The sequence below is a fragment of the Nyctibius grandis genome, chromosome 2, assembly GCF_013368605.1.
Source record: "Nyctibius grandis isolate bNycGra1 chromosome 2, bNycGra1.pri, whole genome shotgun sequence".
Lineage (NCBI taxonomy): Eukaryota > Metazoa > Chordata > Aves > Nyctibiiformes > Nyctibiidae > Nyctibius > Nyctibius grandis.
Genome location: NC_090659.1, coordinates 27306876 through 27329722, shown reverse-complemented (window position 1 = coordinate 27329722; position 22847 = coordinate 27306876). Strand labels below are relative to the sequence as shown.

The window sequence follows — 22847 nt, the reverse complement described above, 5'->3', positions numbered from 1 at the left end:
TTATGCAAGTATGAAAGAAGTACACTAAGCCATATAAAAGATGAAGGACTACAGGTGAGATTGCATTTAAAAATTAAACCATAACTGGAATCCTAACATGATTAAGTAAAATAATGAGAAAAAGTCTTCACTCCATAAACTAAGCAGCTATGCTATTTCACAGTATTGTAACAAAGCAGAATAAATAGACAGCATTCATTTTTTCCCTTTCTTTTTTTCTTAACACTTCAACAAAGTCACATAATTGAATGTACCGTCATTTAAATGCTCATCAGCTTATGCTTAATGTAAACCTAAGTAACTGCAACCATTTTAAAGTACTACTTTTATGAATTTGATATTTTAAAACAAAAGCATTTTTACATGTCAGCTAGGTTAAACGGCAAAGTTGTATGTATATAACTATATATATACAGTGTAACTGGTAAATCTAAATAACATCAGTTCTTCTAATGTCCCAAGAGATAAATCTCTGTTAGAACGCACTAAGAAAAGCAAAACCACCTATGTATAGGGGTGAGACAATATTCTGCAAATGACCACATGCTAAGGTATCTGCAATTCGCGCACTACTCGTATCTTCGCTCTTCAGCATGAAAGTAAGTACTCTCTGTCCACATACTTCGATTATACTGAGGATAAACTGCATATAATGTAGTCTAAGTCTAAAACGTGGTTTTCAGTCACTTCAAATAGAATATTTGCTTTGTTTTAGAAACACTGCAACTAGCTGACCCTTCTCAAGGTATTCTCATTGATAAAGACCAATGGTCATTAGGAAAAAAAAAAGTAATAAGCAATAGAATATAAAAGCAAAAGTGATAGTTATATACCAAACAAAAACCAGTATTCTATGTAAAAACAGTGTGCCTCTCCCCCCGCATGCACATACTGCCAAGCAAACATCATGTGACAGGGACAGCACTGTCTACAATAGCACGTTACTGAACAAATATGAAAGAAACCAGATTGCACCTTATTTCATAAATGGAATTTTTTAATAGAAGGAGAGTTTTGCATATTATTTTGTTCTTTGCAAGGCACAGACTTTAAAAAAAAGATTGCTTTCATCTGTTTCGACACTGTAAAATATCTCTTTGATGTACTTCTATTGACTACATGCTTGTATTAGGTAAAAGGTCACAGTTAACTCGAGACTAATGATGGATCACTTGATATACAGTTGTCAGCAAATAACACCACAGAATGGGAAAGAAAGTTGCGACTGTATGATAAAGGCAAGAGCTGGCCCTATCTCAGGTGCAAGGTCTCTTTAGAGCCTCTAAGGGATCTCTTCCATCAGTGGAAAGAGTCCACTACCCTTCTAGGGAGCAACGTGTGTGTGTGTGTGTGTGTGTATGAAATCCCTTGGCACAGGGACATGCTTGCTCACTTATGATGTAATAACATCTAAATACTTTTAAAATAATAATTTTACTTTAAGAATAAGAGTTTCTGGGACAAGGTCTGCTTCTTACTCTACACATGCACTTCGTCTATTACGGCCAACAGCTTCTGTGCAGTTTATTACAGCAGTACCTAATAGCTAATGGCAGCCTACTGGTAACATGACATGATAGCCCCATGCTAAAGAGTGCTTGAATTTGTGTACAAATAGTGGTTAAAAACATAGCTAATTTTTTGGTGTTAAATTTCATTGCTACTGTTCATGTTCATCGGTGCTTCTATGAATTGTGACTGGATTTTTTAAACGTTTAACAGAAGTTTTCACAACGGGGCATAGATTGTATTTTTTCCCATCTCGTGTTATCACATATATGCTGCATTTGCTTTTCGTAACAATAGATTTGGCAAGACATTCAGGGTCATTTTAGCAGCTACTCCATGTAGCTCATGGCTTACGAAACAGTAGTGGACCTATGCATCATTTATGTGCAACTGACAGCACAAAGTTTTAGGTTTGATTATTCCATGCATTTCATGTGCTGGACCTGAATTAATTTTCATGCAAAGCATCTGCCAGTCCACAAATAGCCCATCATCAGCTGGGCTTATATCTTCTCTGCAGATGCGTGTTGTCTTCCCCTTTTCTGTCATTTCAGAGTAACTAGACCCTAATAAAAAATATTTTATTACTGGAGACAGAACTTAGTTGCAAAGAAGTTAAGTTTGTTAAAATAATGGCATAATGAACAGAAAGCAGTGCGAGGGAAAATAAGTTACCTACAAATACATAGATGCTTTTCTGCTAACTACAAGTTTCTTATTATGGTCATAATTATATAGTATGCCACTAATCCAATCAAACTCAGACAAGCAGTCTTACTCCACAGCAAACATCAGTCTTCTGTTGAATCACTTTACCAAAGCATCGCCTCCAGCATAACACATTGCGCCCACAACTCTTCCATTCCCTGCCACATATTGAGCACAGGTGTTCCTACCGTCTCATTTTCTATCACTGTTTGTCACAAAAGAGTGATGTCTTGTAGTGTACAAAGGAGACAAGGACATATGAGATGGTAAAGAATTATTATCCTTCAACTAATTTAGCCTCATATGTGCTTCTTTCATGTGGCCTGAAGTCAGGTACAGTATTTGTGTAGTAATCCCAATTGTTCAGACTTACTTTTTATGTATACAAACATAAATTATAATAGGCTTGACATTAAAAAATAATTACTGGTTTTGTCTCTTATTTCTGAGCTACTAGTATGGTAAAAATAGAAGCAAACCCTTTTTTCCATTTCAAAAATCTTCTTAATTATCACAGTAAGTCTCCCAAAGGTGTACATAATTAGTCATAATAGGATAATTAAAGTCACTTGGTCCACGCTTTGGGGTTTACAAAATAAAAAACAAAGTCAGTATTGAATCGAAACTTACAGAAAGAAAGGCATAAAACAATTATTCTACACAATCATAAGTTTATACTCACTTAAAAAAAAAAAGCAGAAGACTTTCAAGCAACAGTTTTCAGCTTTACATATTTTTTTTTGCTGTTACCACCTAACTTTTTCTCTACCTCAACAGTAAAACTAACATGTGAGAATTATTTTGTAAATGCATATCTCAAGTCAAATTCTTGGCTCTAGTGGACATGCCAGCTCGACATAATGCACTGGCATGATGTGTCTTGCTCCAATATAAGCAGGTCAAATGCATCAGAAAACACAATGCAGAAAGATCAGAGAAATTAAAGAGGTATAAACACATATGCCCAGACACACTAGGAATGCATATATGGGGAACATAAAAAGAAGAGCTGGTAAGTACAGAAAAGAGAAGGGAAGTTGAATACAGAAGATGCACAAATTAGCATTCTGCATGTCTGTTTTTGTCCTTCCCAGTTAGCTAAAACCTAACTCAAGAAGGAATAATACTTTTCCCTCAAAGAGGAATGTGGCAATTTAGGGGCTGCCCTCCCTTTTGTTTTTTGTTCTCGATTAAAAAGACCTCTACACTGCTGAAAAGTCATGTTTTGTTCAACCTCCCATATGCCCATGGTAACTGAACTCTTACATTCAGGCTTCCAAAACATATCTTTTAGACAAATGCATATGATGTGAACAGGTATATCAATTTACAAGCATACTTAAATACTCCAGTAAGCTTTACTTTCTTATCTAGTAAAGGAAAAGCAGTGCTAAAGAAACAATAGTCTGGAAAAAGCCAAAAACTTCACAACTGGAATAGAATGCCATCAGTTACCCAAAGATGATGACTATCAGCAGATTTTCAACTTGTTCTCATGTACCCTATTAGGGACACAGCAGCCATCAATGAACAGCGTGTCTGCCCTTAGAAAGCATGCTATAAAGTATCAGCCTGATGTTAGCCACTTAGCCAGTGTGACAACTTTTTTTATTTGGGACAACCTGTACTTGCCAGAAATACATATTTCCATAGCACTCAAGACTTACGAGCTACAAAACAAGCAGGCAGAGGCAGACATACTTTTGGGATTCTATTTAGCCAATGACAACAAAGAAAGGTAAAATCAAAGAGAGAAACTTACAACTCAAAGACCATATAAAGCATTCCATCTGAGCTGTATGTCTCCAATAGTTCAACAATATGAGGATGTTTCAGCATGTGACAAATACTGGCTTCTCTCTTCAGATCTGTGGAAGATAATAAGGTAATGTATTAGCCAGGTAATCAAGCTGCTTAATAAAAAAAAAAATAATTTGAAAATAATTAGAACACAATGTTTGGAAACACACATCTGAAATTTCTAATAAATTCTTTAATCTTTATAAAGAACGCTGACGAGATGATATTTAATTATTCTCCTTCAAAACTTCAGAGTGAAATTAAGTTAAACTCACACAGATCTCAAAATATAAACACACAAAACTTAATAGGCTTTCTTGATTTGATCTGTTCATAAATTATCTCCTTGGTCATAATCTAAAGAACTGTATGGTAATAAGTTCCTTTAATGCACATATGCAGACTACACCAAGATTTGTGGGTGTCTATTACAGGCCACCAGATCAGGATGAGGAGGGTGATGAGGCCTTCTACAGGCAGCTGAGAGCAGTCTCGCAATTACAGGGCCTGGTTGTTGTGGGGGATTTCAACTACTCTGATATTTGCTGGGAGGCCTACTCAGCCAGCCATCCTCAGTCCAGGAGGTTCCTCCAGTGCATTGATGATAACTTTCTGATGCAAATGGTGGATGAGCCAACTAGGAGAGGAGCGCTGCTGGATCTTATCCTTACTAACAAGGAGGGTCTGGTTGAAGAGGTGAAGGTTGAGGGCAGCCTTGGTTGCAGTGACCATGAGATGGTAGAGTTCAGGATCTCATGTGGCAGGAACAGAATAGCTAGCAGAATCACAACCCTGGACTTCAGGAGGGCCAACTTTGGCCTTTTCAAGCAATTGCTAGGGGAAATCCCATGGGACAGAGTACTAGAAGGTAAGGGGGCCCAAGATAGTTGGTTAGCATTCAAGGACTGCTTCTTCCGAGCTCAAGATCAGAGCATCCCAGCAGGTAGGAAGTCAAGGAAGGGTACCAGGAGACCTGCATGGTTAAACAGGGAACTGCTGGGCAAACTCAAGTGGAAGAAGAGGGTGTACAGATCATGGAAGGAGGGGCTGGCCACTTGGGAGGAATATAAGTCTGTTGTCAGAGGATGTAGGGAGGCAACTAGGAAAGCTAAGGCCTCCTTGGAATTAAACCTTGCAAGAGAGGTCAAGGACAACAGAAAGGGCTTCTTCAAATACATTGCAGGTAAAACCAACACTAGAGGCAATGTAGGCCCACTAATGAATGAGGTGGGGGCCCTGGAGACAGAGGATAAAAAGAAGGCGGAGTTACTGAATGCCGCCTTTGCCTCTGTCTATACTGCTGGAGGCTGTCCTGAGGAGCCCCGGACCCCTGAGGCCCCAGAAGAAGTCAGGATAGAGAAGGAATCTGCCTTGGTTGATGAGGGCTGGGTCAGGGACCAATTAAGCAACCTGGACGTCCATAAATCCATGGGCCCTGATGGGATGCACCCACGGGCGCTGAGGGAGCTGGCGGAAGTCATTGCTAGGCCACTCTCCATCATCTTTGCTAAGTCGTGGGCAACGGGAGAGGTGCCTGAGGACTGGAGGTAAGCGAATGTCACTCCAGTCTTCAAAAAGGGCAAGAAGGAGGACCCGGGGAACTATAGACCGGTCAGCCTCACCTCCATCCCCGGAAAGGTGATGGAACAACTTGTCCTTGGTGCTGTCTCTAGGCACATCAAGGATAGGGGGATCATTAGGGGCACTCAACATGGCTTCACCAAGGGGAAGTCATGCTTAACCAACATGATAGCCTTTTATGAGGACCTAACCCGGTGGATAGATGATGGTAAAGCTGTGGATGTGGTCTATCTTGATTTCAGTAAAGCGTTTGACACGGTCTCCCACAGCATCCTCGCAGCTAAACTGAGGAAGTGTGGTCTGGATGATCGGGTAGTGAGGTGGATTGTGAACTGGCTGAAGGAAAGAAGTCAGAGAGTGGTGGTCAATGGGACAGAGTCCAGCTGGAGGCCTGTGTCTAGCGGAGTCCCTCAAGGGTCGGTACTGGGACCAGTTCTATTCTATATATTCATTAATGACTTGGATGAGGGAATAGAGTGCACTGTCAGCAAGTTCGCTGATGACACAAAACTGGGAGGAGTGGCTGACACACCGGAAGGCTGCGCAGCCATTCACAGAGACCTAGACAGGCTGGAGAGTTGGGCGGGGAGAAATTTAATGAAATATAACAAGGGCAAGTGTAGAGTCCTGCATCTGGGCAAGAACAACCCCATGTATGAGTACAAGTTGGGGACAGACCTGTTGGAGAGCAGCGTAGGGGAAAGGGACCTGGGGGTCCTAGTGGACAGCAGGATGACCATGAGCCAGCAGTGTGCCCTTGTGGCCAAGAAGGCCAAGGGCATCCTGGGGTGTATTAGAAGGGGTGTGGTTAGTAGGTCAAGAGAGGTTCTCCTCCCCCTCTGCTCTGCCCTGGTGAGGCCGCATCTGGAATATTGTGTCCAGTTCTGGGCCCCTCAGTTCAAGAAGGACAGGGAACTGCTAGAGAGAGTCCAGCGCAGAGCCACGAAGATGATTAAGGGGGTGGAACATCTCCCTTATGAGGAGAGGCTGAGGGAGCTGGGTCTCTTTAGCTTAGAGAAGAGGAGACTGAGGGGTGACCTCATTAATGTTTATAAATATGGAAAGGGCAAGTGTCATGAGGATGGAGCCAGGCTCTTCTCAGTGACATCCCTTGACAGGACAAGGGGCAATGGGTGCAAGCTGGAACACAGGAGGTTCCACATAAATATGAGGAAAAACTTCTTTACGGTGAGGGTGACCAAACACTGGAACATGCTGCCCAGAGAGGTTGTGGAGTCTCCTTCTCTGGAGACATTTAAAACCCGCCTGGCCGCGTTCCTGTGTGATATGGTCTAGGTAATCCTGCTCCGGCAGGGGGATTGGACTAGATGATCTTTCGAGGTCCCTTCCAATCCCTAACATTCTGTGATTCTGTGATTCTGTGATTTTAATCCTAAATATCCAACATCACTGCGAAATTATCTCCAAACACAGAAGACAGGCTCTTTCAACACACTACAGAACTATTAAAACCTGGAGGTCTCTAGTCCGATCCCTCTGCTCAAAGCAAGGTCAGCTAGCAGAGGTTGCCCAGGACCACATCCAGTTGGGTTTTGAACATCTCCAAGAATGGAGACTCTACAACCTGTCCAGGAATACAGATACCTGTATCTGATCACTCTCATAAGTTTTTTTCTTACATTTAAATTTCTTGCAGTTTACTTCAACAGTAATTTTTTTTTTTTAAATTACAATATATGAAATGACACTGGCATAAATTTTAACCAGCATATATTAGGTTGCATCTCTGTTGTAGAGAAGAGGAAGAAAAGGAGGAAGAGTTGTGAATAAAGAGCGAGCAGAAACCACTGCAACATCTCTCAAAGCTTGAGAGATTTTGTTTTTAAACAAACAACACTCTTTTTCTGATCACAAATCAATCCTTCTGCTAGTATTGTAATGCAAAAAAACAAACTGCACAGAATTAATTTTCTTTCTTCTTTGTTGAAACTATTCGGTATTCTTGTTATTTAATAATCCTTGAAGTTTTTTTCTCTTTTAACTTACCAGTAGCATTCTAGAAAAACAGCAAAATCCTGAATGAATAGCTTTCATGATAATTTGAGAAGAGAGGAAAATACCAGTTTGTATTCTGAAGTAGACAGTTTACTTTTCTATTCTTTTTCCATACAATTGTTCATTTTTCAAGAATGACCTATATAGGTATTTATGGGAAAATATAAATACGGTTTCTTGGTTTGAGAATGCTTACCATATTGTTGTGCTACACTAGAAAGAAATCTAAAATGCACTCTTTTCATATGTGCCCTAATACATTTCTAACATGAATCAATAACATTCAAAAATACAAGCAGTGAGATGAGCATTCTTTCATGTGAAGCATTTAACAGGTCACTCAGATTTATGCTAGACTTTCAATCTTTTAGTCATCTATAAATCCAGAGAAATGCTCAGAACTGGGAAATGACTGAATTTTAATCCAAGAAAAATTTTCAGATTCACAAAGTGCAAATTTTCTTACTAGAACTTTCATATTACACTTGCATTATGCGTTTCCTCCCTCACATCCTTGCAAATATAATCTAAAAGCAAAACGAGCAGAGCAACCCCTTAGAAACCATGATGTAATGTCATCTTAGGAAGTACAGACAGAGCAGCAAAAAGAAGGAAATAACTGTGTTTCACTGATGCAGAAGAATATTTAAATAAGAAATTAATGTAAAATTTGTCCTTCACACAAAGATGAAATTCTATCAAGTAAGAAAACAGCAGTATGTCTTTCACTACTGAAAATACTCGCATATCAGTTTTTACACCACCTCCATGCAGGAAGTACTAAAACCATTTTGTAGCATCCCCTTCCATCACGCTTAGGCATTCATTCGACACTAAATGATTAACACCTCTCTTCTAGGCAGTGAGGTTCTCCTTGTCTGTCACTGAAGTACATATTCAGTCTTTCTGAACTAGGATCACAGATAAGCATACTGACGGATAGCACAAGAGAATAGAAAACTACATGATTCTGTGAATCACCATGATCTCCAGAAAATATGGCGCTTTTATTTTGTCTCTTGCTGTATAGCGACTTTAATGCTACCACACTTCACCATGGTACCCAATACCTATTTTAGATGGAAAGTAAAGTGAAAATCCAATAGGAAACTAGAGGTAAGTTCTGCTTTATTTACAGGTAAAAACTGTGTTCAAAATAGTTTATTTTGGCTGCTTACTTTATTAATTTATATTATTTATAATTTGAAGGGAAGTAGAACTGTGAGGAAGTTGTTTAGCTGGGGTTGTTTAGCCTGGAGAAGAGGAGGCTCAGAGGTGACCTTATTGCAGTCTACAGCTACCTGAAGAGAGGTTGTAGCGGAGTGGGAGTTGGCCTCTTCTCCCAGGCAACTAGCGATAGGACAAGAGGACACAGCCTCAAGCTTCACCAGGGGAGGTTCAAGTTGGACATTAGGAAGCATTTCTTTTCGGAAAGGGTCATTAGATATTGGAACGGGCTGCCCAGGGAGCTGGTGGAGTCACCATCTCTGGATGTGTTTAAGAAAAGACTGGACATGGCACTTAGTCAGTAGACACATGGTCTAGTTGACATGGTGGACTCGATGATCCCAGAGGTCTCTTCCAACCTGATTGATTCTGTGAAGAAAATATATGCTGCCATTTACCTCCTTCCTTTGTGTAATACTGCAGGAGTGAAACAATTGCTCAAAGACTGAGCATCAGCAGCAGAGGAAAAAGAAACAGAAAGTGGAAAATAAAATTTCCAAACAGGAAAACAAATTAACACAGAACAAGTCATGGAACAAGGTTTTTTATGACTAAGGGGTCTTAGGGCTAAGAGCAGAACAAAGTCCTATTTTAAAAACAGCAGGGACTTGTTTAACAGTAGACCTATTAAGGAAGAAGACAACTAGGTATACAGAGACAGATGAGTACATACCACATTGATTCAACAAAGCTACAGGGCAGAAAAGAGATGATGGATTCTGAAGTCCATTTGGACTGTGACCCAAATGTCACAATGTCATGTTTGAGACCAGTAAAAAGGAAAGGGGAGGGAGGAGAAAAGGCAGAGATGGTACATATATTTAATTATTTTCTCTTAAAAAAATGACATCATCTACTCAATCCTTTACCACATGCTTTTACCAGACTGAATTAAATTTCATCTCCATATGTTCCTCAAGAGGTAATTAAAATCCCAAGTGCCTACAGATACTGTTCCAGTTCTGAATACAACACAAAAGCAAGCAGATGTTTGGCTGCAAGCAGGCAATTGAAGATTTCCTAAGAAAAATCCCATTATTATCTTGTGAGCCACCGCATTATCTGTAACTTATCATTCTGAATATAACATCATATGAACTATTTGCTACCTCCTGTTAAGTTTTCTAAACCTCTGCTGAGTGTTTTAGCCATGTGTAGTAATAAAGGTCCCGCACATCCCGTATCAAAATAAGCCTTTCATATTTAAACACCTAAGAGAGCTTCAGTACAACTCTAGAATCTGCCAGTGGAGTAAGTCAGCTTTAAGTAGCAAGAGGTGACATGTACCATTTATTAATGGTTATGTATCTCATATTTAGAACAGTCTCCTTCACTAGTAAACAGAATTTAGTGAAAAGAACATAACCAAAGGCAAGAGAAGGTCTTAGAATCTAAAACAAACTGTCATGTTTTAATTGCTGAACTACTTTACTATTTTTTTTTAACACTTCATCTTTTCATTTTTCTCTTCTTGTTATGGCTAAAGAAATGACTTTCTGGTCCGTTCTTTAAGCCTTCTGTGTCAGCACTTCTTTAAAAATTAAAGATTAATGACAACTGCAATAATAAGGTTTAAAAGCACAAGCTTTAAAAGTTTGTCTGCCAACTGCATGAGAGGTATTGTTACACAACCAGAAATAGGGAGAAAGATGTGGCGTTTCATTCAACTTGCTTAGCACACAGTCTGATACTTTAGACCACAATTTGAAAATCATTTAAAAGCTGTCATTTTACACTACCGTTACCCATAAACATTCCAGAACTTCAGTCTGTTTACAGAACTTTGAAGTTTATTTTTTAGCAACTGAAGACATATTCAAGTTTCCATTTTATACATGGCAAATTATTTAGAGTCACTGAAGTTGTTAAAACGGCATGACAGTTCAGACTTTTGTAAGAAATAGAAAAGTTCCAAGATGGAAAAGGGAATTCCCAGCGATAATCACCACACAGAGAAAATGCAGCCTTGTGTTTGGATAGCGACACTGAAAATGAATTGCTGGAAGCACTAAAAAGAGAACTGCTCTAAATAATTGTAAAAAAAAGATATATCGGTCTTTGATATAAAACACAAGCATTACTTAATGAGAATATGACTATGTATTATTTAATTAGATGTGGTAGTACTAAGTTTTAAAAGGAAATCAATATGCTTTTTTCATTTGGTTGTGTCATTCTTGCTATCATCCTTTGGTGCGCATCACGGAGAAGCTGCTGACTGCTCCAACTGGAATTCTTTCAGATACAACTAAACTGAATGATGTGCTTCAGAAGTGTGCCTGATGCACTCCAGTCTTGAACAGGCCACAAGGCCAGACTAGCCCTAGTTCAAAGAAACCCCCTGAAGCACATATAGGCAGACATTGAGACCTCGGCACCAACTGTTTCACTCTACAAATACATTGGTTTTTGTCTTGTGGATTAGCCTTGGCTAGCTGCTAAACTCCCACCCAAGCTCTGGCTCACTCTCCACTCTTGGCAAGGCAGGGGGTAGAAAATACATATAACAGGAAAAAAAAGCTCATGGGTTGGTATAAAGACAGGGAGATTGCTTACCAGTTACTATTGTGGGCAAAATAGCCTTACTTGACAAAGTTACCTGAATTTACTTATTTTCACAGAACTGCCACACACATGGCTGATAAGTTCAGCTTTGGTCCGTTGGAGCCATCTAGAACTGTCTGTGCCCAGCACAGGGCAGCCCTGAGCCTCTGCCCACCACAGAAGCCACCCCAGAAACCCCCTATTACCAAAAACTTGCCACTTAAATTAAATACCATTTTCTAGTAGCCAAGACTGCACTAGACACCATGCTTCAAGGTGCTCCAGAGGAGTTTGCTACCTCCAAGCTGAGCACACCGCTACACACCTCTGCCTCAAGACAGCATGTAACAAGCACACGACACGTCCTGCACAACAGCAAACCCCAGCTTAACCAATCATACTGTACCTGAGGTCATGCTTCCAAAACCAGGTGAATTTGCAGGACAATACCAGCTTTAAAAGTTTCCCTGTTGCCTCTCTGTTTGCTCATTCTTGCTCCTCTGTGAAAATTACTTTAGGCTTTATTAATCTAATAATCTAGTGAGGAAGTCATAAAAGCTCTCAGCACAGCCAACATACTGCAACAGGAATAAGCAGCAGGAGGTGGGAACATCCTATACCGACACTGGCAATGAAACTCCTGTACTACAGAACCACTGTGATGTTTCTGCCACAAAGATTTTTTTTTTTTTTATTTTTTTCTTCCACGACAGAGTATTCCCCTTTCTCTCAATTAAAATCGCACTGCCTGCCTTCCTGGGATATGTGACCGACTCCTCATCGCACAGATACATCTGACCAGTTAATGACTCCTTGCCTCAACAAGCAGTAAAAGCTTTCCTGCCTCCCCTCCCATGTACTTTGGGGTGGCTAAAGCTCCCCAGTAGCCAAGCTGATTTAACTGCTGGCTGTTTCTCCCTGCATCCCACACACATTCTTGCCCTCTGTTCCACTGTGCAGCAGCCTGGAGCTTGTCACACCACACACCAAACCATTTCAGTGTTAACTCAGTAAAAGAAAACATTCCTTTTTTTTTCCCCGTTGGCTCGGTGTCATGCAGTCTTAGCGTGTGGAATGGCTCAGTCAGCAATCTCAAGCATAGAAGCTGGCTTAAAAGAAAGGAAAGGAATATGGAAGGAGAAAGCAAATAAGACTATGAAAGCCAGCACTAGGAGCTGCTTAGGATGTTGCAAAACACAAATACAAGCACAAGTATACACCTTTCCCTGCGAAGTGTCTCCATCGTCACCAGATCTTTTATTGTATAATCAATCTGTACCTTAACAAACATGCTTAAAACATACACCAAAAAGAAACAAATACATATAGCTTGTGAATGGCCCTTAATAAAAACACCATGGTAATCAACAATTACAATGACAATGTGAGATAATCCACCTCCAGTCAAACCAAAATCCATTTTTTGTTTTAATGCTACTGTAGCATTTGGAAACAAAACAATGACATGAAGAAAGAAAACCAAAATGTAGTCACAGCTAATACTCAACAACCAGAATCCTCTTCTGAGCCCCCCATGCAGAAACCTGTGGAAATCTCCATTCCGTGGAATCAGACTTTATAGACACTCGCTAAATTCTGAATAACTTCAATTTGAATCTTTTTGAATTTGAAGTTTGAATAACTTCCACTGAATCTTCTACTCTATTCTTTCTCAGTGTTCGGACATAAATATAAACACGTTACTGGCTTTTTAGCTGAAGCTGGGTGTCTTGGGAGACTAAAAGGCAATTTTCCTTCCTCAGTTTATACTCCATCAGCTATGAAGAACATGAAATTGGGTATGAAAAAACACTTTCCTTTTCTCTCACAACTTCTGATACATCCACCAGACTTGTCCAGAATCACATATCTGACAGACATAGAATCACAGAATGGTTTGGGTTAGAATGGACCTTAAAGATCATCTAGTTCCAACCCCCCTGCCACAGGCAGGGACACCATTCCACTAGACCAGGTTGCTCAAACCCTCATCCAATCTCGCCTTAAACACTGCCAGGGAGGGGGCATCCACAACTTCTCCAGGCAACCTGTTCCAGTGTCTCACCACCCTCACAGTATAGAATTTCTTCTTAATATCTAATCTAAATCTACCCTCTTTCAGTTTAAAACCATTCCCCCTCATCCTATCACTCCGTGCCCTTGTAAAAAGCCCCTCTCCAGCTTTCCTGTAGGCCCCCTTCGGGTACTGGAAGGCTGCTAGAAGGTCTCCCCAGAACCATCTCTTCTCCAGGCTGAACAGCCCCAACTCTCTCAGCCTGTCTTCATAGAAGAGGTGCTCCAGCCCTCTCATCATCTTCATGGCCCTCCTCTGGACTCGTTCCAACAGCTCCATGTCCTTCTATGTTGGGGACCCCAGAGATGGATGCAGTATTCCAGGTGGGGTCTCACGAGAGCAGAGTAGAGGGGCAGAATCACCTCCCTCAACCTGCTGGCCACACTTCTTTTCATGCAGCCCAGGATACGGTTGGCCTTCTGGGCTGCAAGTGCACACTGCCGGCTCATGTTGAGCTTCTCGTCAACCATCGCCCCCAAGTCCTTCTCCTCAGGGCTGCTCTCAATCCATTCTCCGCCCAGCCTGCATTTGTGCTTGGGATTGCCCTGACCCATGTGCAGGACCTTGCACTTGGCCTTGTTGAACTCCATGTGGTTGGCACGGGCCCAGCTCTCAAGCCTGTGGTAAGTTGGTTTACATTACTGTGTCCATGAAAGCAAACCCTCCCTCCTTTTACTCATTTCCTCATTTTTATTGGCATACAAATAAAAAATGCTTCATAAATAAGATGGTGTATTTTGGGTAATGAATCAACTTCAACTAATACAAATGTTTAAGAATGTCTGAAAGAATATTAACAGCTGCCTATTGCAGATAATTAAAACCAAATAATTTCATTTAATTTAATTAAATGATAATTCTTAGCAACTTTTTACAAAGCACCTACCACAATGAAAAAAAAAATCTAATCTAATCTTTCTCAAGCAGGAACAAAGACTGGATAAACCTTTAAGATTTTCTACATTCTACATCCTCTCGGTTTATACTCAACAGCAGGTTCAGTGAGGTAGGGGGAACAGAGGAAGAAGAGGGGAAACACAGAAAAGTGAACTCAACACTTCCTGGATTAATTTTTTTTAGATGCACAATCTGTATTTCTAAACACTGTTGTTAGTTCTCCCCGCTGCAAAGCTGTAGTTTCAAAAGTGTTTCACAGACTCAAGTAGGGACACGATAATCAGAAGTGGTGTTATAAACTCCATAAATTAATTTAAAAAGAAATAAGGAGGGTTCTCTCTGTCTTAGGTTTGGACTTTCAAACAGAAATGGAGTTGCTGCTGAAGACATTTTGGAACCTCTGCTGTAAAATCTGAAACACTTCCCTTTTCTCCTAACACTGCTCTGTTTTCAATAATTAATGAAAGGAAATTGAAAAGTCATTGATTCTCAAGCCGTGATCAATCAAATTATGAAAGTGGGTTCACTACTGACAACCATATTATATTAAATCCCATGTTCCCACCTGTTATGCAGCACTGCATAGTAGTCTGAAATCCAACACTTTCCCAATTACCATAGACCATATGTTGTTCCACTACAAACCACAATTTTAAACACTTTGTGATACAATGAATTCTTTAACAGAGGGAATTGGAAGGGTATGTGCAGCAGCTGATCTGTCAGAATATGCTGTGAAACAAAAAAATAGAAAAACAATTAGACACAAGGTGTGTATTTGGTAAAAGAATGCTACAGGATGGCTGGAGCACTGGACTGGCAAATGCTCAGCTGTAAGCTCACAGTGGTCTTCTTTATTGAAATGACTGGAAGGTCATCATTTCATAAAGTTACACGGGTTGTTTTTTCTGGTAGTGAAAACTAACTGATAAACACTTAAAAGCAGCAATTGTTCCCTCTTCTGTCAACTCATTCTTCCCTCCTGCACCATCTCTCCCCTTCATGCTAGTGCAACTGATTGTGCAACTACACAATAAACGAATCAAGGAATTGACCTGACTGCAAACAATCTTTTTTCCTTTCCCCTTAGAGATATTTTTCAAGCAGACTAGTTCTGGCTAGTTCTGAGTATCTGCACAAACACTTATAAGCACAATACTGTTGATAGCACAGCAGTAGAAACAAATGGCCAGATTACAGCAGCATTGCTCATCTCAACAGCAGCACTGGTTTAAAATATATGACAGTATGTCAAATCTCAACTGGCTATAATGTTGCTGTCTTCCTCTCAAAGACTAAAGAAGTCAGAAAACTAAGAACACTAGATTTCACAATATTATCAGGTAATGCTAAGTTGCAGTAGCTTTATATTTTTGTCTATTCAACTGAAACTCAAATTAAAATTGAAAAATGAACTTGTAAGTCGGGTCCTATTTCTCATTCCTCTCTTCCTATGTTTATGCAACTCCAAGTCAACATGCGTACCTACAGATTTCTCACTAGGTGGCAACACAGCTCCGACTTTGATCTGGGATGTAGTCAGCAACTGAATACAAAAGGTGGCTTCATTTATTTAGCCGCAGAGCGTTTTACGTTTGGCCAGTTTTATATCATTGATCTGATTAATGATGATTACAGTTCAGACCTAAGAACAACAACAACAAAAAAAAGCCACCTTAAATTAAGCTACATCCAGGGCTAAGCACCCTTTTATCCAGATTCTGTGGAAGTCTATTCTCTCCTCTATGCTTAACGAGCCATTCAGAGCTGATGACTACACCAGTAATCTACTACACTGCACACATCGATAACTGTATTACACAACTAAAATACATTTAAACACAGTTCGCTCATGTAAGCGAGAAGTTCTTAATCCACAAAACTGTAACAGAGCAGTGTGTTTATTGCTTTAAAGTCCAGCAAAAAGCTTTAGAAAGCTGGAATATGCAAGTAGTTCAGTTTAAATCACTGAAATTTCTCCTTTTTAAAGGTTAATCACAGAGGGTGGGGGTTTTTGTTTTGGTTTTTATTTGTTTGTTTCTGGGGATTTTTTTTTGCTGCAGGTTGGGGTGTGTGTGTGCATGGATGTGTGTGTTTATGTTTTCTCTTCAGCCTTTAGCCAGAGCAACACAGGTAATACATATCTCAGAATATGGTAAGAGCATCATTATTAATGTTAAATTCAGAATGGCAGAAAAATTTTGCACTGAACTTTAACATCTCTTTCATATTTTGGCCAAAATTCACTTAAGCAGATCAGGTTAACTAAAGGTTAGACTTTGTGGTAGCTGTGACATGCAGCACAGGTTACTTCACAGTTTTTCTCAGGTAAAATAGCACAAGCTGTATTGCTGCTGTACTGAGACAGCGTGAGTACCAAAAGCTCCCTCCACAGCACACTGAACTCTAGGGCAAACAGCATCTCCAGTGCACTGCAGAGATGCACCCTGAGTAATAGATAACTATCTGGCAACATTTAAGGATGGTATCAATTCTGTTCAACTAGGAAATCCTGCAGTCATGTCTGAGCGCTGGAGAACAATTACCTTAACAAAACTTGTTTTCTGGTTCAGTGACAGAACAATGTCAGGAACCAGAAAACTCTTTCCAAGCAGTAGTAATACAGGATAAGAAAAAAGTTTTGGTTTGCACATGCTTCTCTTTGCAAATATTACCAAAAGTCATAGAGATTTTTTTTCTTTGTTAACTGACACATTATAAAGCAAGTTTTGTAAAACAGGTGTGCATGTCTTAGTTCAGTAATTAAAAAACCCACTACCGAATGTATTCTTTACCAGCACTTTCAGGATTTTATGCTAAGAACCAACGAAGTTTTAACTAGACTTGTTGTTACTTTCTCATATTCATAAAACTCTTTTTAAATACTGACTGTTAAGGTTGTAGGGCTTTAAAGAGCACATTTTCCCTTCTCCGCTTGTGCAGTTGCAACACTCCTCTGAGCCTCTGAAACCAATGCCCTTAAAATATATCCCCCCTTTCATTCCACAGATATAAAATTTTAGTGATGAAACCAGTGCAACTGAGCTCACACTTGTTTCTAGAAACATTCAAGTCACAGCTCTAGGAATAAGGTTTTAACTTGCCTAACTTGTCTCAGTTTGTACAACAGGCTGAAAATATGGCAAAATTTTACAAATAGTCACTTATGCTTTTCTCTGTAAAACAGCCAAAAGTGACAGAGGTAACACATCCCCATAAAGAACAACCCAATGACAATTTTGCCTGTGAACTGATTTGAATCCTATCACAATTAAAGGTCATCTGAGAAATATTTTCTTTCATAATATTCACACACTTCTCATGATATTTAAAGGATAATTCCTCTTCATCAATACAGACATGAAGAGTTTACTTCTTTAATCTCACCCAAGTGTTACGAAAACAGTATTTCATTTACCCTCTCTATTATCTGGTGATGAGCGAGGAATAAAAATTATCTAAAATTCACACTTACCAAAAATTTAGTTAGAAACAGTTTGGTCACCTAATCCAATCTCTGAACTTGGAAACTCTATCAGAAAGCAGGAGATACAGACTTGGAAACGGTACATCTGCATGGCTTTTTAACTAAGTTGTGAGGGAGTTTCCCACTGCCTCTGAAATTCCAGGTGATGTCAATGGCAAGAACCACATAGTAATATACAACAATTTCCTGCACTGTCACAGAATCACAGAATGGTTGGGGTTGGAAGGGACCTCTGGAGATCATCTAGTCCAATCCCCAGCCAAAGCAGGTTCCCGTAGAGCACGTTGCCCCGGGTCACATCCAGGCAGGTTTTGGATATCTCCAGCGAAGGAGACTCCACAGCCTCCCTGGGCAGCCTGTTCCAGTGCTCTGTCACCCTCAAAGTAAAGAAGTTTTTCCTCATATTCAGATGGAACTTCCCATGTTTCAGTTTGTGCCCTTTACCCCTTGTCCTGTCACTGGGCTCCACTGAGAAGAGTCTGGCCCTATCCTCTTGACACCAGCCCCTAAGGTATTTGTAAGTATTTATAAGATCCCCCCTCAGACTTCTCCAGGCTGAAGAGACCAATACACTGTCACAGTGTATTTCGAGGGACTGACATCGATCTATAAAGCCTTGCAGTAACCATCTGAGGATAATGGATTGCTCCTCCTGCTTGACAGAGTAAATATTATTTAAGTATTTACACTCATAGTACTTGCATGTAAAACACTCTCAGAACTGAATGAACCTTCTTCAGGTGTTAGAAGGCTTGACTCAAATTTGTTCCAACAACTAACCTGTACTATCTCACTTCTGCATGCTTAGCACAAGATCCATTTTCTTTCTTTGGTATCCAAATGTGAAATGATGATTGATTAGAGTAAGAACATATCCTTATAAATTCTGCCCATTTTTCTTGCTCCAAAGTGCAAGAGCAAAAATGAGCTTGCATATACATTAAATGGTCAAAGCATATGTCCGCTATTATATTTTAGAAGTCCACAGAAGTAGAATAACTGATAATAATCCATATCCTCTTTGCAAAACAGAGCTTTACAAGAGCACTGGAAGAATCAGTTAACAGGGTTCTTTTGTTAAAAGAAAGAACCAAATTTCCTTTCCTCACAAGTTCAAAAAAAAAAAAAGATTAAATATCTGTCTACATTAAATACCACAGGACAAAGAATTTCATTGACATGACGGGGTACTTGGAAATGTAAAACATTACACTCACATAGGTCAGCTGAATTAAGAGAGCCCTGACTCATTCCACAGATCCTTTAGACCACTTTTCCTGTCTGCACAACAAAATCAAAACCATGTCTTAACATGACAACACATGACTCTCAGGCTGAATGCAGTATTGTCCAGATCCTGAAAATAATCCGAAGCACAGTTAGTTGCACAAGATGTACTCCCCACCCCTTCCTTGAAACAAATACTAGTTTTGAGTCTGACCTCCCTTCCCTCACAAACCTCTTCTGGTGAAACAACCTGTTCAGTGTGTCTCAAGCTGCACAACCATGTTCTCATTTTCCCAGAGTACTGCAGTAGGCAGAGGAAGACAAGAAACTGAGGCAGGGAGGGGTGTACTCGCCACTATAGGAAGGGGATGAGCTATGCATCTGTGACTTTGACATAAAAAGTCAAATTTGCAAATCCGTGAGCTGTTTATGCAGGTTGTGTATGCATTTGCAACAATATTAAAAGCCAGCTCAGGTCTAGCAGAATTTATTAGCTTAAATGCAGTATATGCAAAACAGCTATGCTGCTTCAGGGCATGATGATACAGTATAGTCTCTCTCAGTCAATACCTGAATTAATAAACCATGATGGACTTGAGCTAGCTCCATGTAAAGTCTCTTGAAAGTCACAGTGACCCTGATTCTCGAGGATTTATTAGCCCAGCTAAATACAAGCTGTGGATATGCTAATAAACACTCCCAGAAACGGAGTGCCAAGAAAATGGGGCTGATAGTCTCCAAAGGGTCAGTTCTGGACTGGTGCTAAGCTAGAGCTCACAAATCTTGACAGATACAAGCACACTGTACATGTTTTGCACATCCACATGCTTTCTAACACATCCCACTGTACCTGTATTATTGCACTTCTTTTTCCTTATTAGCTGCAGTACCTCAGTCCCCATTTACCATAGAGAAGTAAGATTTGGCTGCTTAAATCATCCTGTTGCATAAATCTTCATTTATGAACAACTAACTAGGCAAATAAAATGGCCTCAGAGCATAGAGAAATACATAGAGTCTATATATATCCTATGTTTTACATATACTACAGGTCAGTTTGGAAAGCCTATTTGTAATTTCTAGGTAAGCAGGATTTTAAAATAGAATAAACTGCATCATAACATTCTTAAGATGAAAAAAAATTAAAGCTCTCAACACATTTTTTAAACCTTTGAACCTTTAGCATTGAACCTGAGCCTAAAGCTTCGAACTTTTCAGCTTGAGAAGTGCTTTATTAAATTAAATCATCTTTCAACTTTTGTTTTCCAAATGCCACAGAAAATCATGAAACTGAAATCCATTAAAACCTTTTGTTACCACAAGCAATATTATTTAAGAGATACTCATGTCGACTTAAAAACAATCACAGACACAAAAGTGCCATGTGTTGCCAGCAATGAACGCTGGAATCAACAAATGGTGAAAGTAGACAACATTGTGTCTGTCATAACCCATTTTTAAGAGTTTTTGCAAAAAAAAAACCATGTACCAAAAGTCTAAGAAGTTATATGCCAAATTAAACTTTGAGGACAGTTACAACGGTCCACGGATTTTAATAAAAACACTGACTGAACTTTAACTTACTGTATATAAGTATAAATCTAAATACTGCACAAATATACCAACCATTTCTCCTATAGACTATATTCTTTGTTTTGCCGTCTTTTAACTGCAAATTTATCTTCAAGTTCCCAAAATACTGATAAAATTCATATCATAAAAATGACATAAAACCAGTTACCTGCTAATAGCAATGAAATCTAATTCATCATCTCTAGTTTGGAAAAGGATTTTAATATACATATCTATTATTTACACATAATATAACTAGTAAGCACAAGAAATTAGTACGAAAATTTACTAAAGCTTCCATTTTCTAATTTTAAAAGTTCAAAAACTTCCTTCCGCTTCTTGTATACGCATATCCCTCATTACTATAACACATTTTCAGTATAATCACCTAATACTGTAAGTTACGAGACCTTCAGCAACAACTAATCTTTGAGTTGGACTTTGACCACTCTCTGAGTGGTTAAAATCTGTTGAAGAATGGACTGTGGACATTGAAATAAAGTATCAGATGAAAAGAAAAAAAAAATCACTTTCTATAATCTTTCAAGATCTAAAGAGCCACAGAGCTGCAACAGGATCCAACAGGGACCTGCCCCGACAGCAGGCTTAAGAAAGCAAGGCCTAGAACAGAGCTTGCTTGTTTTTACAAGCTCTTTCTTGAAGTCCTGATAGATGAAACACACCATCCTTTTCAGAAACAGTTCAGATGGATAGAATAAACTCCATTGCTGCAACAACCAAAGCAAACAACGTGACCTCAGAACACTCTTCTGGGTTAGCCATTGTCCAAAAGCCTACAGACCAAATGAAAACGACAATTTACATCTCAATAATGGCAGAACAACATAATTTACTCTACACAAACAAAACCGCTCCTTTGTCCTCCCCATACCACTTCAGAGAACTGACAGCTACCAAGATCACCATTTACACAAACAAGTAATAACACATACCACATTGCCAAAAAAATTAAGTGTTGCCCCACTGTAGTCCTTAAAACCTCTAAACTCTGTTGGGAATTGGGTCATTCTTCAATAGGTTCAACTTTTCCTATATGTAAACGCCTAAGTGAACACCAGTTAACTTCCTGCTAACACACAACAAGAATTGCTGCCAGACAGACTCCATCCAACTATGAAAATAACAAGATTCCTTAAGCTCTCACAGCCCCAGACAACTGCAGTGGAAAACTCAATCTGTAGCAATACTAAGCCAGAATCTAGTCCACTTGTCGAGGTAAGGAACTCTTACCTTCCCGTAAGAAAGATCCTCATTAATAACAGGAAGGGCAAAACAAAACTATGCACAAGTGCCACCCAGCATCTACAAAATATAAGTGCGGCAAATGTGGGGTGATGCACTGTGATACAGAAGGACAGAATCTTCCAAGACAGGTGAAGCAAATGCCAAAATTGGCATTATCTCAGCAGAGCCAGTGCCCTCAAGTTTAGCAGTTCCTACTCGTTACAAGTAGCCTCAGAACTAGACCAATTGTATTAATTTCTTTTCTGGGCCACTGGATCATGAATACAGCCAACAAACTGAGGAAACAAAGCACGTACAGGAACTGAAGGTCAAAGGCTTGTTACTAGGAAGAGTAATCACAATTTCAGAAAAACAAAGGACAGCAGAATCCTCTTCATCTGACATGACATTCTTCAGAGGAGCTATTTCTCTTGGGCAAATCCAGCAATCAGGTTGCAAGAGGCAAAGGTGATGGTGAAGAACAGTGCTGAGAGCAAGGGTAAATCAAGTTACTGCAATGTCCGATGAGGGTGCAGATTTGATTCAGGATATGAAGCTGCCTTCCTATCAGCAAACAAGCTGTCACCACAGCACCACCAGCTCTAAAGCTCTGTTCTACAATATAACATTTCTAAACACTAACCCAGAAGATAAGCAATTTTATAAAGAAACTCTCTCTCCCCATCAGTTTTTATATCACTGAAGAAACTGATTTTTTGCAGTAGTTAGTACTACATGGAAGACCTAAAAAGGCTTCAAAATGTAAATTATTTTTATAAAAAAACAGAATAGGTATTAAAAGATATTTTTTCTCCAAAGATCGTTGCATATCTTGGCACATGTATGTGCCCTCAGTCCTCAGACCAGCATTTGCAACTCAGATTACCATGCCCTGAAGCTGTGAATATCTTTTAGCCCATAATTCCTCAAAAGTTGTTACAAACTATACTCTATAGGGGG

The 22847-nt window shown here is 39.5% G+C and overlaps 1 protein-coding gene across 2 annotated transcripts in view; it reads right to left on the bottom strand.

Annotated features, from left to right (window-relative positions):
• CASK (calcium/calmodulin dependent serine protein kinase) overlaps positions 1-22847 on the bottom strand; it is a 233534-nt gene that overhangs the window by 133228 nt on the left and 77459 nt on the right. For both annotated transcript variants that reach the window (XM_068417554.1, XM_068417564.1), the window contains exon 3: positions 3980-4085. In XM_068417554.1, coding sequence (XP_068273655.1) covers positions 3980-4085 — 106 coding nt within the window. The remainder of the gene's footprint in view (positions 1-3979; positions 4086-22847) is intronic.